The sequence below is a fragment of the Notamacropus eugenii genome, chromosome 3 (genome assembly GCF_028372415.1).
Source record: "Notamacropus eugenii isolate mMacEug1 chromosome 3, mMacEug1.pri_v2, whole genome shotgun sequence".
NCBI classification, from domain to species: Eukaryota; Metazoa; Chordata; class Mammalia; order Diprotodontia; family Macropodidae; genus Notamacropus; species Notamacropus eugenii.
In genome coordinates, this window is record NC_092874.1 from 246,718,550 (window position 1) to 246,739,088 (window position 20,539).

The 20,539-nt window shown below is 40.4% G+C and overlaps 1 protein-coding gene across 2 annotated transcripts; it reads left to right on the plus strand.

Annotated features, from left to right (window-relative positions):
* Nucleotides 1-6,414: 6,414 nt before the first annotated feature.
* Nucleotides 6,415-12,876, plus strand: LOC140531493 (lysozyme C-like). 2 transcript variants are annotated; one of them, XM_072650419.1, is made up of 4 exons: nt 6,415-6,647; nt 7,145-7,309; nt 8,674-8,749; nt 12,677-12,876. In XM_072650419.1, exons 1-4 carry the CDS (start codon nt 6,512-6,514, stop codon nt 12,741-12,743), a joined length of 444 nt encoding a protein of 147 aa, XP_072506520.1. In that variant the 5' UTR covers nt 6,415-6,511; the 3' UTR covers nt 12,744-12,876. The 2 variants fall into 2 exon arrangements, 1 of the variants encoding a protein (XP_072506520.1); XR_011976340.1 differs by lacking the exons at nt 6,415-6,647; nt 7,145-7,309 and adding an exon at nt 7,542-7,815 and having other exon boundaries at nt 12,677-12,699.
* Nucleotides 12,877-20,539: the final 7,663 nt, after the last annotated feature.

The window sequence follows — 20,539 nt, forward strand, 5'->3', positions numbered from 1 at the left end:
AAGCTTCCAAACTTGATGTCATCCTTAATTTCTCACTTTCTCTCATGACTACCCTCAATATGACAATCTCTTCCCAAAGCCTGATATTTCACCTTTACAACATCTACCAAATGTACCCCATTCTCTCCTCCAAAACTACCATCACCCTGATGCAGGCCCTCATTACTCCCACTTGGATTATCATGAGAGCCAGTGAGTAGGAGTGAGCCCCTCAAGTCTCTCCCCACTTCAATCCATCCTCCATTCAACCACCAACGTAATTTCTGAAAGTGTAGGTTCAACCACATTCCCGTCTTATTCCCAAGTCAATAAACTCCAGGGATTCCTTATCACCCCCAGGATCACATTCAAAAGCCTCTACTGGGGGCATTTGAAGTCCTTCATAACTTAGCCCCACCCTGACCATTCTAATCTTCTTCTTCCTTCGATGCTCCACTTACGCTTTCATCCAGTGATAGCAGTCTCATTGCTCTTCCAAGAGAAACACACTCTCTCTCTTGGCTCTGGACATTTTCTATAGCTGTCTCCCATGGGTAGAATTCTCTCCCTGCTTGTCACCTTCTCCAAGCTGCTCTGACCTGCATTAAAATCACAAAAAAAGTCCTACTTATGCAGGAAACCTTCCCCCAACCCTTTAAATTCTTATGCCTCCACTCTTAATTATTTCCTATTTATCCTGTACATAGAGCCTTCTTGCTCTTTATTGTGGTATTTCTTTTCATCCCCAACACTTACCGCCATTGCTGAATAGAATTAAGTCTATCAAAGTTGGCCATCACACAATATTGCTGTTACTGTGTTCAATGTTCTACTGGTTCTGCTCACTTCACTCAGCATCAGCTCATGTAAATCTTTCCAGTTTTTTCTCAAGTCCACCTGCTCATCATTTCTTATGGAACAATAGTATTCTATTACATTCATATACCAACATTTATTCAGTCTTTCCCCAATGGATGGGCATCCCCTCAATTTCCAATTGTGGGCCACCACAAAAAGTGCACAAAAAGACGCAAAAATGTCTTCCCCATTTTTATGATCTTTTTGAGATACTGACCAAGAAGGGGTATTACTGGGTCAAAAGGTATAAACAATTTTCTAACTCTTTGGGCATATGAACTACTAAATATGTACTACTACTACCCATTTAGAGGCCTCACCCAAGAAAGGCACTGCCTCCATTATTTAGGGTAGGCTGAATCAATAGTCTCGATTCCCTAACATCATCACAGGGCAAACTACCTCCCAACAGTCACCCCCTGATCCTCTAAGCCCTTCCTAGAAAAGAGCCATCAAATAGTTACAACAGTTGTGGAGGTGGTGCCATGAGTTGCATATTACAGTAAGCAAAGGGCTACCCCAGGCTTGCCTTTTCCAGTGTCTATGACAATGATCATTGCCCTGAGGCCTGCATGGCTGCTTACTCTCTTGTCGCTGGGGTCAGGACCATGGGCCATTCTGCTGAATGTTGCCTTAGAACCCCTACCACCTCCAAATGCTACTAGGTTCCTCACTGTCCATTTCACTGGGTCCAAGTAATGCTCCTACTACCTATATGATGCTTATCTAACAAAGTGCCCTAATCCCATGGGCACTAGATGGTGAAGCAGACATAGTTCAGTACCTGGAGTTAAAAAAGACATGAGTTCACATCCAGCTTGAGACACTTCCTAGCTGTTTGACTCTGGACAAGTCACTTAATGTAAAGAATGCTTCTTTCCCCCTCCCTTCTTTCCTTTTTTGGCCTGAGGTCTTTCCCTCTGTGTCAGTAGAGCAATGATGAAGGGTCTCCCATTGCTGGGATATGATCATACTTCTACCCACCTGTGGCCAGCCATATACTGCTATCGGCCAAACTACAACTGGAACCTGGCACTTCCTTCCTTTGCCAGGGCTAAGCATTGTCCCATTCTATTTGACACCAATGTGCCCCTTTAGGATTAAGTAATGCTGTGCACCCTGCAAGCCTGTTCAAGTCTCAACAGTGACCCAGACCACTATTTGTACCTGAGAGCTACAACCATGATGGGGTCTGTGAATGTTCCCTTCTGTCACGTCCAGACTCCTACCAGGTTCTACCATGCCTACAGTCTGAGTACTACCCCCCTCTGTCAGGTTGAGCTTTCCTATGGGAGTTGCTCTTGTCCCCCAATATGACGCTTGCTCCAGGAAACATCCACAGGGTCTCCACACTCATCCCTCAAAAGAAGTTCAAGAGAGAAAGAATTATGATTCACAGGAAAGAGAGAAACTCTTTTATGAAAACTGATGCATCTTCTCGTTTTCTCACCAACTCAACTGGGCTGCCTTTGACCCTTTTGTCCACACTCAAATTCCAAAAAGACCTCTAGGGTTCTGGGAAGGATCAGATGTTTTCCTGTCAGATACATCCCCCATTGCCTGTACCAAGGAATCGCACAAAATTCAATCCACTCCCACATTCCATATAAAATGTTCTAAGCAGTAACTTCGGCACAATCTAAGACAAGCTCCCAAATCCAGGCATTAGGGAGTGCCAATTTCCATTACAGGAGATAGGTATATCAATCATTATCCCTGTCAGCCCAAAATTTATAAAAAGTCAACAAAAGTTTTTTATCATTCATCATCTGATATATATGACTCTTATGGACACAGTGTGTGCCAGTCTACTGAATGTCAATTAACCATCCAATCCAATTCCCATGAGGCAATTGGAGTTTCCCAGTAGTGTGTAACCAGCACCAAAGAGGGAAGCCATCCAATCCATCAATGAATAAACTTTAATTCAGTGCCAACAAGATGCCAGGCACTGTGCTAAGCCTTGAATTTACAAAAAAAAGCAAAAGTCAGTTCCCTCAAGGAGTTTATAACCTTTTCTCTTCTGTATTTATTTTTGGCATAATTTTTCAGGAAACAGCTCCCAGTTTTTCCTATTATCTTTTGCAGTAAAAAACACCTTTGTAAAAGCTAATTGATGTTAATTAGTTATCTATGGTATTGATAAATTATGATAGTGTGATAGTAATCAGTGGTGGGCAGAGAAGTGGTGCACTGAGCAGAGTGCTAGATCTGGATTCCGGAAGGTCTGAACTCCAATCTGGCTGTAGACGCTTACTAACTGTGTGAACCATTTAACCTCATTTGTCTCAGTTTGCTCATCTGTAAAATGAGGTGAAGGAAATGGCCAACCACTTGAGTGCATCTGCCAAGAAAACCCCAAATGGGTTCATGGCAAGTGGTCTAAACAACGACAAATCAATGGCATTGGTGACAATAAAGAGAAAATGGCAGGTACTGGAGATCGATAGTGGAGGGACAACACACGAGACTAGGGGCCTGCTGGAAGCAGTAGCAAGACAACCCCAATCCCTCAGAGAACATAGACATTTGATACTCCCAATTTGGTGTTGGCAAAGAGGAGTTGGGATAAGGACCAATATAGGCTCTATGTGGGGTCTTGGCAAGGATCCCTACTTTTCTCTCTGGAGGCTGAAGTCCCACATCCCTCATGGAGTCTATATTCAGTATTACAGGCTCAAAACTCTCTTGGTCACTGTACTCAGCATTACAAGGCTGTCTGAGAGAGAACTGCCCACCTGCCTATGCAGAAGTGATGCACTGCTTTGAAATCCCCTTTGGCTGTCCTTCTATTTCAGTCTGAACCCTAGCTCCCTCAGAGCTTCAGTGATCTGTCTACTCTTGACATCACTCTTACAAGTGCATTCCACAGAATCCTATTTACCCTCCAATTGTTCCTCTTGCTTCTGGCTTTAATATCTATCCTTTTAGAATTTGTCATTGCACTCTGTTTGGTGTTCCAATCCCTTCACGGTCTTCTCTTCCTCTCTTTCCACTTTGTTATACCTTGTCTTTTCTTCTCCCAGTTCTAGAACAGAGCACTGAAGTGATGGTTTGGGAGCACTCAGAAAAGGAGATGGTAATGGCTTGGATTCATCACGGGCTCATGAAGAGGAGTTCATACCAAATTATCCTCATGAACCTCATGTTCATCTCTTTCTGCTCAAGGGAACGCCACATACACAGAGTTTAGGAATTTAGACAATGCACTGGATAAAGGGTTCCTGGTATCCTTTTGAACACAATGAAGAGATATGGAAAAGATCAGAAAGCTATTTGGAAGTGGAAGGGACCTCAGAAGAGATTTGTGCATGAACAGATTCCCTTCCCTTGAACAATTTCGCTGAGAAGTTCTCATGTAGCCTCTGCCTTCAGTTGGTGAGAACTCCTTTATGTCATTCAGACATTCAGTCATTTCTGACTGTTCCTGACCCCATTTGGGGGTTTTCTTGGCAAATATACTAGAATGGTTTGCCATTTGCTTCTCCATCTCACATTAAAGACAAGTACACAGGACTAAGTATCTGGCCCAGAGTCATACAGCTGGTCAGTGTCTAAGGCCAGATTGGAATTCAGGAAGATGGGTCTTCCTGACTCCAGGTCTAGCAATCTATGCACTGTGAGACCTCAATGGCTGAAAAACTCACTGCTTCTGAACCATGTCTTAGCCAGTCAGTCAGCAAGCATTTATGAAGTATCTACTAAGGGCCAGGCATTGTGCAAAGTGCTGGGTAAAAGAGAGCCTGTTCTGTAGGAGATTAGAGTCAAATGGGAGAGAGAACCAGGAAACACCTAAGTACAAACAAGATACTTACAGGACAAATTGAAGCTAATGAAGACAGAAAAGGCACCAGCTTTCAGAGGGCTCAAGAAAAGCATTATTTAGAAGGTGGAATTTTATCTGCTGCTTGAAGGAAGGCAGGAGGCAGAGATGAGCATGGAGAGCATTCCAGATGTGGAGGACAGTCACTGAAAATTCGCAGAGTCAAGACAAGGAAGGTGTCTTACAGAAGAAAGTGGATGGCAGAATACACGGGAGTAAAGTGTGAAAAAAAACAAAACTGGAAAATTTGGAAGGGACCAGATTGTAAAAGGGGTTTGACTGCTGAATGGAGGATTTTATATTTGATTGAAGATGTAATAGGGAGCCATTGAGTTTATTGAATGGGATTAGAATGAGCGGACATGGTCAGACCTCTGCTTTAAGAAGATTAACTTGGAAAATGAGTGGAGGGTGGACTGGCATGGGGAGAGACATAAGGCAGGGACACAAACATTTTAGAATAATTCAGGTGTGAGGTGATGAGGGCCTCTACCAGGGGGGTGACAGTACTAGAAGAGAGGAGGGTGTATATAACCATTGAAAGTTACATTGACTCAGTGATCAGTCCAACTAGTCCATCCGGGTTTGAGGAGGGTCTGTTAGGAAATGCAAGGGGAAGCCAAGTCCACAGCTTTTTGCACAACCTAAGATGCAAGAACTCAACCTCTTTTGCTGACATTGACCTGTCTAAATTGTCATTATTCATGAAACTTCCCAATAAAAGCTGGCTACACCTTGAAGTCATCACTAATCTCCAGTGATACATCATTACTTTGTCCTACTAATAATAAACTTGAATTCTTTTTGCCCTTAATTTTGCCTCCTTAATCAGGGTGAAAGCCAAAACAAAGAATTTCTCTTTCAATAGTACATAAATGTTTTTGTAATGAATGCGATAATGAGTTTATTTGAGTTACTCTTTGTTCTTTTGGATAGCTCCCAAGATTGGCAACCTTTTCCTCATATTGACTGAAATCTACGACTTTGTGATGTTCATGCATTGCTCCTAGTTCTGCTATCTAAAGAAGCTGAAAAACCTAATCTACCCCTTCCTGATGACCCTCATTCCAGTATTTTTAGATTGTAAAACATTTCCAAGCCAATTATAAAGTAAGTGTTAAATAACTGCAATATCCATGCTTCAGTTCTTCCCCATTAGTAAGGATAATTACTGACATTTATAGAGAGATTATAGTTTAACAATTGCTTTGTACATATGATCTCAAATAAAGTAAACAAAATTTTCAAAGTTGTTAAAAATGCAAATAGATTTTGAATTCCAGGTGAGGTTGTATGACTATTCATCCCATGTGCTGAAGAGAAAGCTCCACTTAAACATAGGTTGGGAATGGGGTGGACTCCATTCCAGCTCTGAAAATGTGCTTCTCTGACTCTCTTGTCTTGCATACATGCAGAACATGACTATCCTTGGCTTTAACTTGTTAAGGGTTTCTGTGATGCTCTGACTCTGATTTGGCATTAGCCTTGAAAAAGGTAGATTTTAGCCTGTTATCTAAATCATACCTTCCTATATTACACTGGGATTAACTGGTAAATCAGTTTAATTAAGGTTCAGGTAAGATGGTGTAATACCAGGAAAAGGGGAATCTGTCCCCTTACCTTTACTCTAACTGACCTTTGTGGTAGAGGAAGAATTACCAAACCGTTATCATGTGCTAGACCTCCTGCGTTCAGGGGTAGTGATGAAATGTAGCAATAAATAAATCTTAACTTCCACCTAGCTAAGGTGTAGAGCCTTTAAACATCAAGGAAAAGGAATTGAAGAGAGAAGTTAAATACTGGGGCACATCTCAACCTCAGCACTTGGAGCAGTTTGACTACTCAGGCAACATGAAGGTTCTCTTTCTCCTGGGGTTCCTCTTCTTCCCCATGACAGTACATGGTGTGAGGATGAGCAGATGTGCATTTGCTAGAAGGATAAGGGACTTGGGCTTGAATGGGTACCGTCGTATCAGCCTGGCTAATTGTAAGTCTGATCTTCTATGTTTCTCCACAATGACTAGGAGAGGAGGGCTAAGAATGAGAGTGACACTTTCAAAGGAATGCACGATGTGCTCTAGTTCCTTCCATTTCTTTGGATGTTTTATAGTTCCATATGAACTATAAAAACTCATACTGAAAACTTAACCATCAGCTCACTCCAGCAGCTTGGCCACCCCATTTAGGGATTTGTTAGCAAAGATTAATAGAGTAGTTTGCTATTTCCTTTTCCACTTCATTACTTTTTTTTTACAATTGAGGAACTGAGGCAAAAAAGTTTTAGTGACTTGTCCTGGATCATACAAGTATCTGAGTTAAGATTAATCTCAGTTCCACCTCACTCCAGGACCTACAATTTATTCACTGCACCACCTGTAGACTCTGTTAGTAATAAAGAAAGATTACGTCAATTCAAGGTTATTGGTTTTTCCTGGATAAATGACTGAATATTGAATAATCACTAAGAAAAAAAATTCTTTACAGGGGTGTGCTTGGCACGGTGGGAGAGCAATTTTAACACCACAGCTACAAACTACAACGCTTGGGATCGAAGCACTGATTATGGGATATTTCAGATCAACAGTCGCTACTGGTGTGATGATGACAAGACCCCACATGCAACAAATGGGTGTGGAGTCAGGTGTTCACGTAAGAGCAACCTCCTGGGTTTAGGGCACAGTGACACTGCTCAAAGTACATAGCTGTACAGATTAAAAACATACACGAGGAAAGAAGCTTTAGAATGCCAATAAGAAATTCCTAGTTTCTAATTAACATGAGTTAATTGATGAGTTAACAGTCCCTGCCTCATCATTACTAAGCAAAAAAAGGCTATCTCTTCTCAGGAGACGATCATTTCTTAGTACTGCTGAATGGCACATGATCAGTCAGAAGGAATGGCCACAGATCTCCACATTATCTTTTCATTTTAGGTAGCTATTAAACTAGCTACCATCAATAAATGAATTTAGGCTGAAGAATGCCTGTAATGGAAGTTTTCAACAAGTCAGGCTGCTCTTAGTAGTCCACATGAGAGGACTCAAGATCTGAAAAGTCCTCTAGTTCATAACCCTCACTTCAAAAATGGCTAAAGTGAGGTACAGGGAAGTAAAAGGATCTGTCCAAGTTCATAGAGGGAGGAGAAAGTGACCAAGGTAAGATTTGAACCTGGGTCTTTCAGCTCCAGAATCTGTGCCTCAGAAGTGTAGCTAGGCTACTTCTATTCATGACTATTTTCTGTGACCAGTGAGCCAAGTGATTTTTTTCTTCAAGCTGCTGTTTTTTCCAGTCAGACAACTTGGTTAAGTGGCTAGTAATCTGAGATTCATGACTGGAAGATCTGGATTTAAATCTTTAATTCATTACTAAGTGACAACTGAGTAACTGTGAACAAATCACTTCACCTCAGACAATTCCTTAGTATTTATCTCCTCTTAGGTTGTTTTAAGAATGTGCAAAAAAGAAAGAAGAGAAAAGGAAAGAGAAGGGAAGAGGAGAGGAAATGTTAGGAGAAGAAAGGAGCAGAGAAGAGAGAAAAGGAGGCGAGAGGAGAGGGGAGGGGAGGAGAGGATAGGATAGGAGAGGATAGGAGAGGAGAGGAGAGGACAGGAGAGGAGAGGAGATGGGAGGAGAGGAGAGGGGAGGAGAGGAGAGGAGAGTTGTGACAATAACATTGACTTTTTGTCTTACCATGGACAAATCAAATCTCCTGAATCTCAGTGTTCTGAAAAATGGGGATCATTGTGTCCTTCATAGGGTTATGGAGAGAAAAGCAATTTATAAGCCTAAAAGTTATATAGAAATTCAAAAAGCTTAGATAAAGTGCTATGTTCCACATAGGTCTGGAAGAAGATGAATAAGAGAATAGGCCTTTCTCTACTGCAGACCCATTTATCTGAAATTTAGGACAGTAATCTTGCAAACTAGTTCCTTCCACCTTAACAAGGGGGATTGCTTCTTTGAGACAAAATGAACTAGAAACTGGCTTATTTCTGCTCTGATTTTTCTTTCAGAACTTTTGGAAGACAACCTTGTTAAAGCAGTAGAGTGTGCAAAGCAGATTGTGCGTCAACAAGGCATTCGTGCATGGTATGATTTCATTCACTATAAAGAATAATTAATTTCTTTCAGTGATGGACATGCTCAAGTGACAAAGATAAAATCAAATCCATTCTATGCATGTTGTATAGCAGCAACTAGGCTGGTAGGTCATATTCATGTTAGCAATCATTTTTAACAATGCTCTGTAGGATAGCTTCTCCTGATAAGGATTCTAGGACTGTGTGGTGCTGCTTTCCTAATTCTAGAGAAGGACAATATATCATGTAATAATTATGCAACAAGGAAATACAATGTTGGAATTGCCCCAGTAGGCTCTCTACTTGAACCTCCAAATGAGTGATCTTGTAAGTCCTTTTTATGGGCTCTACTGGAAATAGCCCTTTCCCAAGAGACTGCAATATGCATTCTGATCACTAGAAAGTGTTCAGGTAGAAAATGTGGAGGCTACTCTGCCCACCTTCCAGTCATGCTCTGACTGGGTTCCCAGCACAAAACAACTACTTTTTAGCTCATGTTGGCAGGGTTCAAAACAGGGAATGAAATGAAATATTGTTCAAAATATTAAAACATGTGGTGTGTGACCTTCATGAGTCCCTAAAGTTTTAGGTTTTGTTACCCTAGTTCACTGACCATGACATTCATTGATTCAGAGACTTAGAAACTTATGTTTATGGAGATTATCTTGTATATAATAAAGCAATTGAGACTTAGCTCTATTTACTCATTTCGTACTGAGTGCCCTGTCACACTTTTTGGGTGTGCAGCAGTGGAGAATCCCAATTGCTCTCATGGGGAAGGAATAATGGTAGCAGCATTCCCTCTCCATCTGAGAATCATGATCAAAAGAGAATTCTAGTTTCTCAACCCTAGGTTCCCAAAGATCGGCAATGGAATGATCCAAGGCAGCAGAAGTAGCCCCAGGTGTATTGGGGGACAATGAGTAAAAATAAGGGCATGGTGAAAACATAAGTAAAAAAGAGAGAATGAAAAAATTTTGAAAAACCATTCATATTGTTTCATCTGTGGTGTAACAGAGTTAAAGCTGGAGTGATTACATTATTTTCCAAATAAGGACACAAAAGGCAAATTATAAGCAATCAGTGGTCAAGTTCACCAATAGGTCTTCCCAAGCAAGTGTTACCTGGAGAGAAGGTTGTACATTGTTGGGAATTTCAGCATGGATGGCCAGAAATATGTGTATATTGTATAAAATATGATGTTTCAGGGTCAAATGACACAGTATTGCATCATAAAAATTTCAATGCAGAGAAAAAAATGAAAATTTACAATAAATTGTAATATTTGAGATGCATCTTTTTTTAAAACATAGTTCATATTTTTTGAAATGGTGAAAATTTCAAAAACCTCATTAAAAGGTTAAAGAAAGTATATATGTAGGGTGGCATTAGTAATCTTTTTAAAAGGAAGCATGGGTCAAATAAATTTGAGATCCTGTGCACTAGAACAACAGATTTATGATAGGTGGAAATCTCATTGGCATAGGATCATTTCTCCTGATTTCTCAGGCTCTCTATCTCTACTCTGTGATGGAGACCTTTTCTGGCTGTTCTGGCCACCATTTGTTTTGCTATATATCCAATGCTCAGATAATCTCCTCATGGAGCGCCTACTTTTTGGCAGCTCCTAATTTCTTTCTCTGTCCATGTGATAACTCCCTTGCCCTTCCTTCTTCTTTCTCTGCTTTCCCATAAGCCCAAGAGATCAAGACAACAAAAGGAAGAAAGAAAATGAAAAATAGACTTCTTTATGTTTGAATAGCACCTCTTATCCTGTTTTATACTTTCTGTGACCACCCACCCCATGGGATGGGGGGCAATGAATATTCCCAGTGAAAATAATATCTGAGCATCCTCTGGGGGAAAAAATCCTCTGCAAATCTATTTTTGTAGCCAGGAATCTTCACTCCAGAGCCCAAAGGGAAACAATAATTTAGAGATGGAATCACAGCCAGAAGCACAGTTTATGTAAAAATTTATTTGAAACATTTTGCAACATGTCTGTATACTACTTTAGTTTTAAAAAAGCACTGATTATTTCCCTACTGTTTACAGAGCACCATGAGAAGTATTGAGAGAGAGAAAAAAACTTTTAATAAGATATAGTCCTGACCTCATAGAGCTTAAAATGTACGAGCTGAATTTGACAAAAACCCAGAGAGCTGCAAGTGAAAATGATTACTAAGTCCATAAGTTAGGTACCAAACAAGTGCAAAAGGAAGAAATTGTTGATTCTGGAATTCCCTGAAAGAAAGAAATGATGGTTGCACTGGACCTTATTAAGGGAAGGATAGATAGGATCAAATGGTTAGAAATGTACCATTCTACACATCAAGAGTAGCAGCAGCAGGATATGTCCATGGAACACGAAAGAATGACATTCTGTCTCTTGAGGCAAGTTGTCCATGATGAGATAAGGTTGCAAGGAGGTACCAGTAGTGAGGGATTAGAGAGTCAAAACGAGTTTGGATGTCATTTGGTAGGCAAATAAGTAGTTGCTTTGGGACGCATGTCAATCGTCCCATACAAAATCTACTTAGATTCATGCAGCCTAGAGCTTACATACAATTTGTCTTCATGTATTCAGAAGACAGAACATTAGCTGAGACTCAAGGAAGTTAATGAAACAAGGAGGCAGAAAAGAGGAGGGGGTGAGTACTTGACATGAGGGAGAGGCAGAGAAAATGCTGTGCTGTTGAGAGATGGAGTGTCTTGCTTAAGGAACAGTTAGGAGGCTTGTGTCACTGGATAGTAGAGTACAGGTATAAGAAGACTGGAAAGGTCAGTTTGGTCCATTTCATAGCATGCTTTGAGTGCCCAACAGAGGATTTGGGATTTGGTCCTAGAGGTAATTTGGAACCACTGGAGTTATCAATTAGATGGGGGGTTGGGGGTGGGACAGGAAAAGATACGTGTTTTTGGAAGATCTTTTGGACAGTTGAATGGAGGAAGGGCTAGAATGGGGAGACAGATGATAGACACATGATGGAACTATCAGAAGAGAGAAGAGAACATAGATTACAGGGACTGAAAACAAATGACTTGGGAACAGGTTAGATATGGGGAAGGAGAAGGGGTGAGGAGTCATAAATCCCTCTTAGGTGGAAAGCCTGGGTAAACGAGAGGATTTGTATCCTCTTTCATAATGACGGCTGGTTTGGGGTAGAGCAGAGAAAAGCTCCTTCAGTACTAATAATGTGTTTTCAATTGATTTCTTCAGTATTGAGTAAGTGGTTCAGTACATAGAGTTTGCAAAATTCATTTCAGTAACAAAAGGCACTGGATTGGATGCTTCAGATAAACTCTATCTCCAAGAAGCTGACAATCAAATAGGAAGGAAAAGACAAATATTCAGATGATAATGATACAAGGCTAAATGTGTTAGTTGTAAAGGAGGCATGCAGAAAAAATATTAGATGAAATTTGAAAAGAGAGATCCCTTTCACTTGGGTGGATCTTGAGAAATTTCAAGAATTTCATGACATAGGGTGAGCCTTGAAGGACAAAAGGGATTTTATGTGGTGAAAATGCAGGGCAGTGGTGAGTGATCATTCTATGCAAGAGGGACGCCATGATCAAAATTATAGACATGGGAGACATTGGGGCAAGAGCAGGAGATACTCAAGAGTCTAGTTTAGCCAGAACATAGAAGAGTGGATTCATGCATTGATTGGCTCAATGCTAAGAATCACAGAAGTTTCAGATGGCAGAAATCTTTGAAATCCAATCCTTTTTTTTAAAAATGAGAAAGCCAAGGCCTAAAGAGTGACTTCTATTAGGACCACTTATACTTGTCGGGTTTTTTTCTACTTGGAAATAGATAATTTCATTTGATAAATACTACTACATGTCTCTATATTCATGTATATCAAAAATTAACATTTATCCAAAAGGAGTTTGCTCACTTTTTCATTACTTCACCTCCTTCTTTCTGCAGGGTGGGTTGGAAAAACCACTGTGATGGACACCGTCTTTCCAGGTATCTTCATGGTTGCCGTCTGTAACCTGTCACCTTTAGGTCCTTCAACTCATCATGCTTCCTATGTCTATAAAGCAGCTTTTTCAAATCAAATATTGAATTTTTCTCTCTTAAAATATGACTTTATCAAATAAATGTGCTATTAATGAAGCAACTAATTTTGAAGACTTAATGTTTTAATAACATTTTAATGCCTGGCTACATTTTTTTTAGACTTTCAGGAAAACTCAGTCTGAAAGGAAAATTACCTAGTAATCACATAAACCCCCATAACATTCAGGTGTGACTGTAAAGAGATAATTTAGTATTATGAATATGGAAATTCTTCAATTCTAGGAAAAATGTATTTCTAGACTCTCCATGTTAAAGTGAAGTTTTGTAAGGGGAAATCCTGACCTGGCACTGGCTAACATCTGTATCTCTTCAGAAATCCATTTAAAACGCTAAAAAGAAGTCAGTGTATCATTATTAGGCAACTACATGGTGCAAAGTGTGAAAGAAGACACTGATTATTTGCAAGAATTACATCTGAAATAAATATATAGAGATGCACACATAAATACGCTTATACACACACAAACCAAATTATTGCCTTTTTCCCCCAAATTTCTTCTTAGAAATGTTATCATTCTGGAGAAATCCTCAGTGTCCCTGTCTTGGTCCTGCCTATTTAATAAAAATGAAAATATAACCAAATGGTATAGATATGGCTAAATACCAATCAGAATACTTTAGTGATGGCTCATAGATCCACACAAAATACTAAAAAAATTAATTTGGTGAAAGAAAATGATCTAGAAAAATTATTTTTAAATGCTAAGAATGAAGCAAGAATAATACTTCCTTGCCTCCACCTGTATTATGAAATGAAAATCATCAAAACTATTTACTACCGGTCGCAAAGTAGTAAAATCAACATTCTGAGATTCAAACAATGAATAGATAGAAAGATGGAGAGAAATTACATGGATATAGACATCAATACAGATAAAGATATCAACATAGATTTAGATACAGATATATACATTACAAACCTTAAAAGTATATGAATAGGACAGACAAGGGAATTAAAAATAAGAAATAACTGAATTTAAAAACTCATCTTCTAAGCTCATATTGATCCTCATTCAGTCATTCAAGATTATATCTATTCTTCTCAGCTTTGTATTCTCTGAAAATTTAATAGTCTTACAGAATAAATTCCTTCCATCCAGGATCATAGATTTTGACAAAAGGCCTCTACTTGATAGATTGGGGTGAAAGACTCAGACACTCTGATTTCTTGTTGTTAGTACCTCACCTTTGGGCTCCTAGCACTAAGCTCAATATCAGTTCTTTCTAAATTCTTGAAAGATGGAAGACTTTACTCTTAGCCATTCACAAATTCTTAAGGTGAATGCCCCACTAAATACATCCCCACCTCATATGACCTGCCAACTCCTACCTTCTCCTCTGCCAATATCAGTCACATAGAATCTCCAGCTGCCCAAATAAAAATCACCCTCTCCCCTACTATCTGTCCCCATTCTCTCATCCTCACTTGCCCCAGGATATGCCCTCTCAACCCCCAGTACAGTTCTGTCACCTGTTCCCTAGTTTCTTCTTGAATTTTCTTTCATTTGATCATTCACAAACTTCCCTTCATCTTACACCTTCAGCTGTCCCTCTCCTTCCCTGTTGTAGGAGTCATGGACAACTCCCAGCAGACACCACATCCCTGGCCTCCCTTTCTCCTGTTGAATGTACTTTCTCATAGACTCACCACACTAGACCAGAAGGAGGTATTCTCCTTGTTCAACATGGCCAATTAACAGACCCTCCCTCTGCCATTGCTCCACACACCCACTTCCTTTAAAGGTTGCTCTATCCTCATTGATGCCTCTCTCTAGGTCCTACTCCAAGTTATCTACTAACCCCATGGCTATCTGGATGGGGAAATGAGGAGTTGTATTGAGAAATAATGCAAAAACAAAAGATACTTAGAAGGAAGAAACCTTTTGCAATATATCTAAAGAGGACTAATTATTGTTTCATTTTTCCCTGGACTTCATTTCCATAGGAGATGTTTAATAAATGTGTGTCAGATTTTTGAATTATATGGGATCAACACCACTGATCTTTGAAAGATTGTGCAGCACAGAAGAGTGGCCACAGCACTGAGGAAGAGCAAATGGCATGACTTGGTAAAAAGAGAATACAGGAGAGGCGAATATGCTTTGTCTTCACTGGGATCTCCAGGCCCTCCCTTTCTCAGTGTTCTGCAGGCTCTCACACTTGCTCTGACCTCATTTTCCTTCTTTCCCAATCTCAACCTTGGCATTCCAACTTTACCTTCTAATGCCTTGCTCTCATATTTTATCATATCCATGCCTTGTTAAATCTCAGCCCTGGAAAAGAGTTTCATACTATAATAAAAAAAACCTAGCATAACCTATATAGCTATTATGACTCCTACAAACTCACACCCCTTCATGGTAAGTCCTCAAAAGTCTTCCAAAGAATCTTCCATCACTTAAATGACTTTAGGTCTAATACTGAAAGAGTCCAATCTGGGTGACTTGAGTAGCCTTCTGTAGGTAGCACCACAGTAAGAAAAGAAAAGGTAAAACAGAGACATAACAATGATACCCAGAAAAGCACACCAGGAGAAGCAATATAACAGGTCCCGAAAGGAGTGACAGCATAGCAAGCAGAAGGAAGAAAAGAAAACTCAAACTTTTTCTTAATCTTGGTAAGGGCTGAGTCCCCAAGGTTAACAAACTTATCTTATGGTGGGTGATACCAAAACCAAAGCCACCATGCCATACACAATGGGGGTCCCAATGGAAACCAGTGAGGACAAGCAGAACCAGCACCAGAATGATTTGGTTTCCAACTGAGATTCACTTGGTCATCTCATCACCTACCAAGGTTTTTGTTATCATCTCTAAGGCAAATGATTCTCAAATATATTTTTCCAAGGCCATAATCTCTCTGAGGACTTCCAAACTCATATCTCTGGTTTCTTTCATTTTTTTCAGACATTTTTCAGACATGGATGTCCTACATCTTAAGTTCAATATATCCAAAATTGAACTCATTACCTTTCCCCCTAAAAGCATTCCCCTTCCAAACTTCCCTAAGACCTTAGAGGGCACCAATATCCTTCCAGTCCCATAAGCTTCCAAACTGGAAGTCATCCTTGATTTCTCACTCTCTCTCATCACAGCCCTCAACATAACAATCCTTTGGCAAAGCCTGATATTTCACCTTTGCAACATCTCTCAAATGCAGCCCATTCTCTCCTCCAAAACTACCATCACCCTGATGCAGGCCCTCATTACTCCCACTTGGACTGTCACGAGAGTCTGTGGGTAGGACTGAGCACCTCAAGTCTCTCCCTACTTCAATCCATCCTCCATTCAACCACCAATGTAATTTCTGAAAGTATATGTTCAACCACATTGCCCTCCTATCCCCAACTCAATAAACTCCAGGGATTCCTTATCACCTCCAGGATCACATTCAAAAGCCTCTACTGGGGGCATTTGAAGTTCTTCATAACTTAGCCCCACCCTGAGCATTCTATTCTTCTTTCTCCTTCGATGCTCCACTTACTGCTTCATCCAGTGATAGTGGTCTCCCTGTTATTCCAAGAGAAACAGACTCTCTCCCTTGGCTCTGGGCATTTTCTATAGCTGTCTCCCATGGGTAGAATTCTCTCCCTCCTTGTCACTGTCTCCAAGATGCTGTGACTGCATTCCAAGTCCCAGAAAAAAGTCCTCCTTATGCAGGAAACCTTCCCCAATCCCTTTAAATTTTTATACCTCCACTCTTAATTATTTCCTATTTATCCTGTACATAGAACCTTATTGTTCTTTATTGTGGTATTTCTTTTTGTCCCCAACACTTATCACCATGCCTGGCATAGAAAGCATTTTAGAAATACTTACTGACTGAATGGCCTCAAATACTAAAACTGAAAATTCAGCATACCAAGATGTACATATTTTAGAGTACTGAGGTCAGGAGCGTTAAACATATGTTAAAGACATAATAAATTTACACCTGTTCCTATGTGCTCTATGTCAACAGGCAGTATACTACCCAATCCATCCCCCTTTGGGGCAATAGGAGTTTCCTCATGGGATGCAGCCAGCACCAACAGAAGCAGGAAGGTCACCAAGGGCTCCCTTTCCCTGAATTTCCCCTTCTTCCCTTAGTTGTCCGGTTAGATGTTACCAGGACAAATACTGCATGCCAGACCTGGTTTTGGACTCTCCTAATGGATCAGGCTCAAAGTGGCCATGAAACAAGGCATTTGTAACTCTACAAATCAGTGAATTAAAGGAAGTTTACTCAGTCATGTCTGGTCTGAAACCAAATGACCAAAAGTCACATGGTTTATGCAACTGCTGTTATCTCTAAAAATACCCAAGAGCTTTTGATGACACAAGTCATCACAACCATCACAAAATAAAACAAAATAGAAAAACGGAGCCAACAATGGTCATAAGAAAAAGGCTTTGTCTATTCGGTTGGAGGAGGGAAACTAAACACATCTGTCAGGGCCTACTTTAGTGAGGCCAAATCTTAATACATATGGCAATGGCTGTGCAGTGAGCTGTAGTCCTGACAGTGAGAGATAACAGCAAGAAGGAGGTAAATTTGATTCATAGCAGGGCTTCATGACCCAAACATGGGTCTTGTAGGTGCCTGTCTGAGCTCAGGGACCACCTAGGGCTGGTGTGAAAATATTATGGGATTTTTCTGTGGCAGAGATCATCCAGAGGATAAACGCAAAGGATTGTTGTTATGCCAAACTCAGGGCTCAGCTGACTTCCTGGGCCTTAGCTCTGGGAAATAGCTGTCTGCTAATAGAAAAAGAAGAGTAAAAAGAGAGGGGTGGTCTTGACATGGGGATCCTGACAGTCATATCAAAGAAATTATTGCAGTGATTCTATTGATTAGTTTCTCTGCTGCTGGGTTGGTCATGATGGTGTGTTGGTCAAGCTTGAAAGAGAGCCATCTATTGCTACCAAGGATCTATAAATAGTGTTCCTACAGCAGTTCCTAGCCTACCGGATAGGACCGCTCCTTCCTTAGGATTCTTTCAGGGAGTAAAAGGTGAATTACCAAATCTTTTTTTTTCCATTTTATTTATTTATTTGTTTATCTGTTTGTGTATTTATTTATTTGAGTATTTATTTGTTTGTTTGCTGTATTTGTGTATTTGCTTTTTGTTTTCAACATTCACTTGAATAAGATTTTGAGTTCTAAATTTCTTCTTCCTCCCCTTTCCCCAAGATGGTGGGCAATCTCATAAAGGTTATACATTTGCAGTCATATTGCACATATTTCCACATTACTCGTGTTGAAAAGGAGAATTAGAACAAAAGGGGAAAAGCGCTAGAAAGAAAAAACAAAAAAGAGCGAGAGAATAGTCTGCTTCAAACTGCACTCAGTTCTTTCTCTGGATAGGGAGAACATTTGCCATCATGAGCCTCTTGGAATTGTCTTTGGTTCTTGTATTGCCGAGTAGAATTCAGTCTATCAAAGTTGGCTATCACACAATATTGCTGTTACTGTGTTCAAAGTTCTCCTGGGTCTGCTCACTTTACTCAGCTTCAGCTCATATAAATCTTTCCAGTTTTTTCTAAAGTCCACCTGTTCATCATTTCTTATGGAACAAGAGTATTCTATTACATTCATATACCAACATTTATTCAGTCACTCCCCAATGGATGGGCATCCCTACAATTTCCAATTCTTGGCCACCACAAAAAGTGCATAAAAAGACGCAAAAATGTCTTCCCCATTTTTATGATCTTTTTGAGATACTGACCAAGAAGGGGTATTACTGGGTCAAAAGGTATAAACAATTTTCTAACTCTTTGGGCATATGAACTACTAAATCTTAACCATTTAGAGGCCTCACCCAAGAAAGGCACTGCCTCCATTGTTTAGGTTAGGCTGAATCAATAGTCTCGATTCCCTAACATCACCAGAGGGTAACATTACCAGAGGGTAAATTACCTCCTAACAGTCACCCCCGATCCTCTAAGCCCTTCCCAGAAAAGAGCCATCAAATAGTTACTACAGTTGTGGAGGGGGTGCCATGAGTTGCATATTACAGTAAGCAAAGAGCTACCTCAGGCTTGCCTTTTCCAGTGTCTATGACAATGGCCATTCCCCTGAGGCCTGCATGGCTGCTTACTCTCTTGTCACTGGGGTTAGGACCATGGGCCATTCTGCTGAATGTTGCCTTAGAACCTCTACCACCTCCAAATGCTACTAGGTTCCTCACTGTCCATTTCACTGGGACCAAGTAATGTTCCTACTACCTATATTATGGTTATCTGACAAAGTGCCCTAATCCAATGGGCACTAGATGGTGAAGCAGACATAGCTCTGTGCCTGGAGTTAAAAAAGACATGAGTTCACATCCAGCTTCAGACACTTCCTAGCTGTTTGACCATGGACAAGCCACTTAATGTAAAGAATGCTTCTTTCCCCCTTCCTTCTTTCCTTGTTTGGCCTGAGATCTTTCCCTCTCTGTCAGCAGAGCAATGATGAAGGGTCTCCCATTGCTGGGATATGATAATACTTATACCCACCTGGGCCCGGCCATATACTGCTCTTCGCCATGCTACAAATGGGACCTGGCACTTCCTCCCTTTGCCAGGGCTAAGCATTGTCCCATTCTGTTTGACACCAATGTGCCCCTTTTGGGTTAAGTCATGCTGTGGGCCCTATAAGCCTGTTCAAGTCTCAACAGTGACCCACACCACTATTTGTACCCGAGAGCTACAACCATGATGCCGTGTGTGAATGTTCCCTTCTGTCAGGTCCAGACTCCTGCCAGGTTCTACCATGCCTACAGTCTGAGTACTGCTCCCATCTGTCAGGCTGAGCCTTCCTATGGGAGCTGCTCTGGTCTCCATATTATGAAGGCTACTCCAAGAATCATCCACAGGGACTCCACACTCATCCCTCAAAAGAAGTTCAAGAGAGAAAGAATTATGATTCACAGGAAAGAGAGAAACTCTTTTACAAAAAACTGAAAATTGATACATCTTCTCCTTTTTTCAGCAACTCAACTGGGCTGCCTTTGACCCTTTTGTCCACACTCAAATTCCACAAAGACCTCTGGGGTTCTGGAAGGATCAGATGTTTTCCTGTCAGATACATTCCCCATTGCCCTGAACCAAGGAATCACACAAAATTCAATGCACTCCCACATTCCATATAAAATGTTCTAAGCAGTACCTTAGGCACAATCTAAGAAAAGCCCCCAAATCCAGGCATTAGGGAGTGCCCATTTTTATTACAGGAGAGAAGTTTATCAATTATTATCCCTGCCAACATAAAATTTATAAAAATTCAATGAAAGGTTTTTATCATTCATCATCTGATATATATGACTATTATGGAGACAATGTATGCCACTCTACTGAATGCCAATTAACTGTCCAAACCAATTCCCATGAGGCAATTGGAGCTTCCTAGTAGTGTGTAACCAGCACCAAAGAGGGAAGCCATCTAATCCATCAATGAATAAACTTTTATTGAGTGCCAACAAGATGCCAGGCACTGTGCTAAGCCTTGAATTTACAAAAAAAAGCCAAAGTCAATTCCCTCAAGGAGCTTATAACCTTTTCTTTTCTGTATCTATTTTTGTCATAATTTTTCAGGAAACAGCTCCTAGTTTTTCCTATTATCTTTTCAGTAAAATATACCTTTGTAAAAGCTAATTCACGTTAATTAGTTATCTACGGTATTGATAAATCATGATAGTGTGATAGTAATCAGTGGTGGGCAGAGAAGTGGTGCATTGAGCAG

Bases quoted from the DNA above. Each gene is read 5' to 3' on its own strand.
- LOC140531493 (XM_072650419.1), top strand. From the start codon at position 6,512: ATGAAGGTTCTCTTTCTCCTGGGGTTCCTCTTCTTCCCCATGACAGTA. The intron at 7,310-8,673 runs GTAAGAGCAACC...TTTTTCTTTCAG, and splicing joins GTGTGGAGTCAGGTGTTCAC to AACTTTTGGAAGACAACCTT. The intron at 8,750-12,676 runs GTATGATTTCAT...TTCTTTCTGCAG, and splicing joins CAACAAGGCATTCGTGCATG to GGTGGGTTGGAAAAACCACT.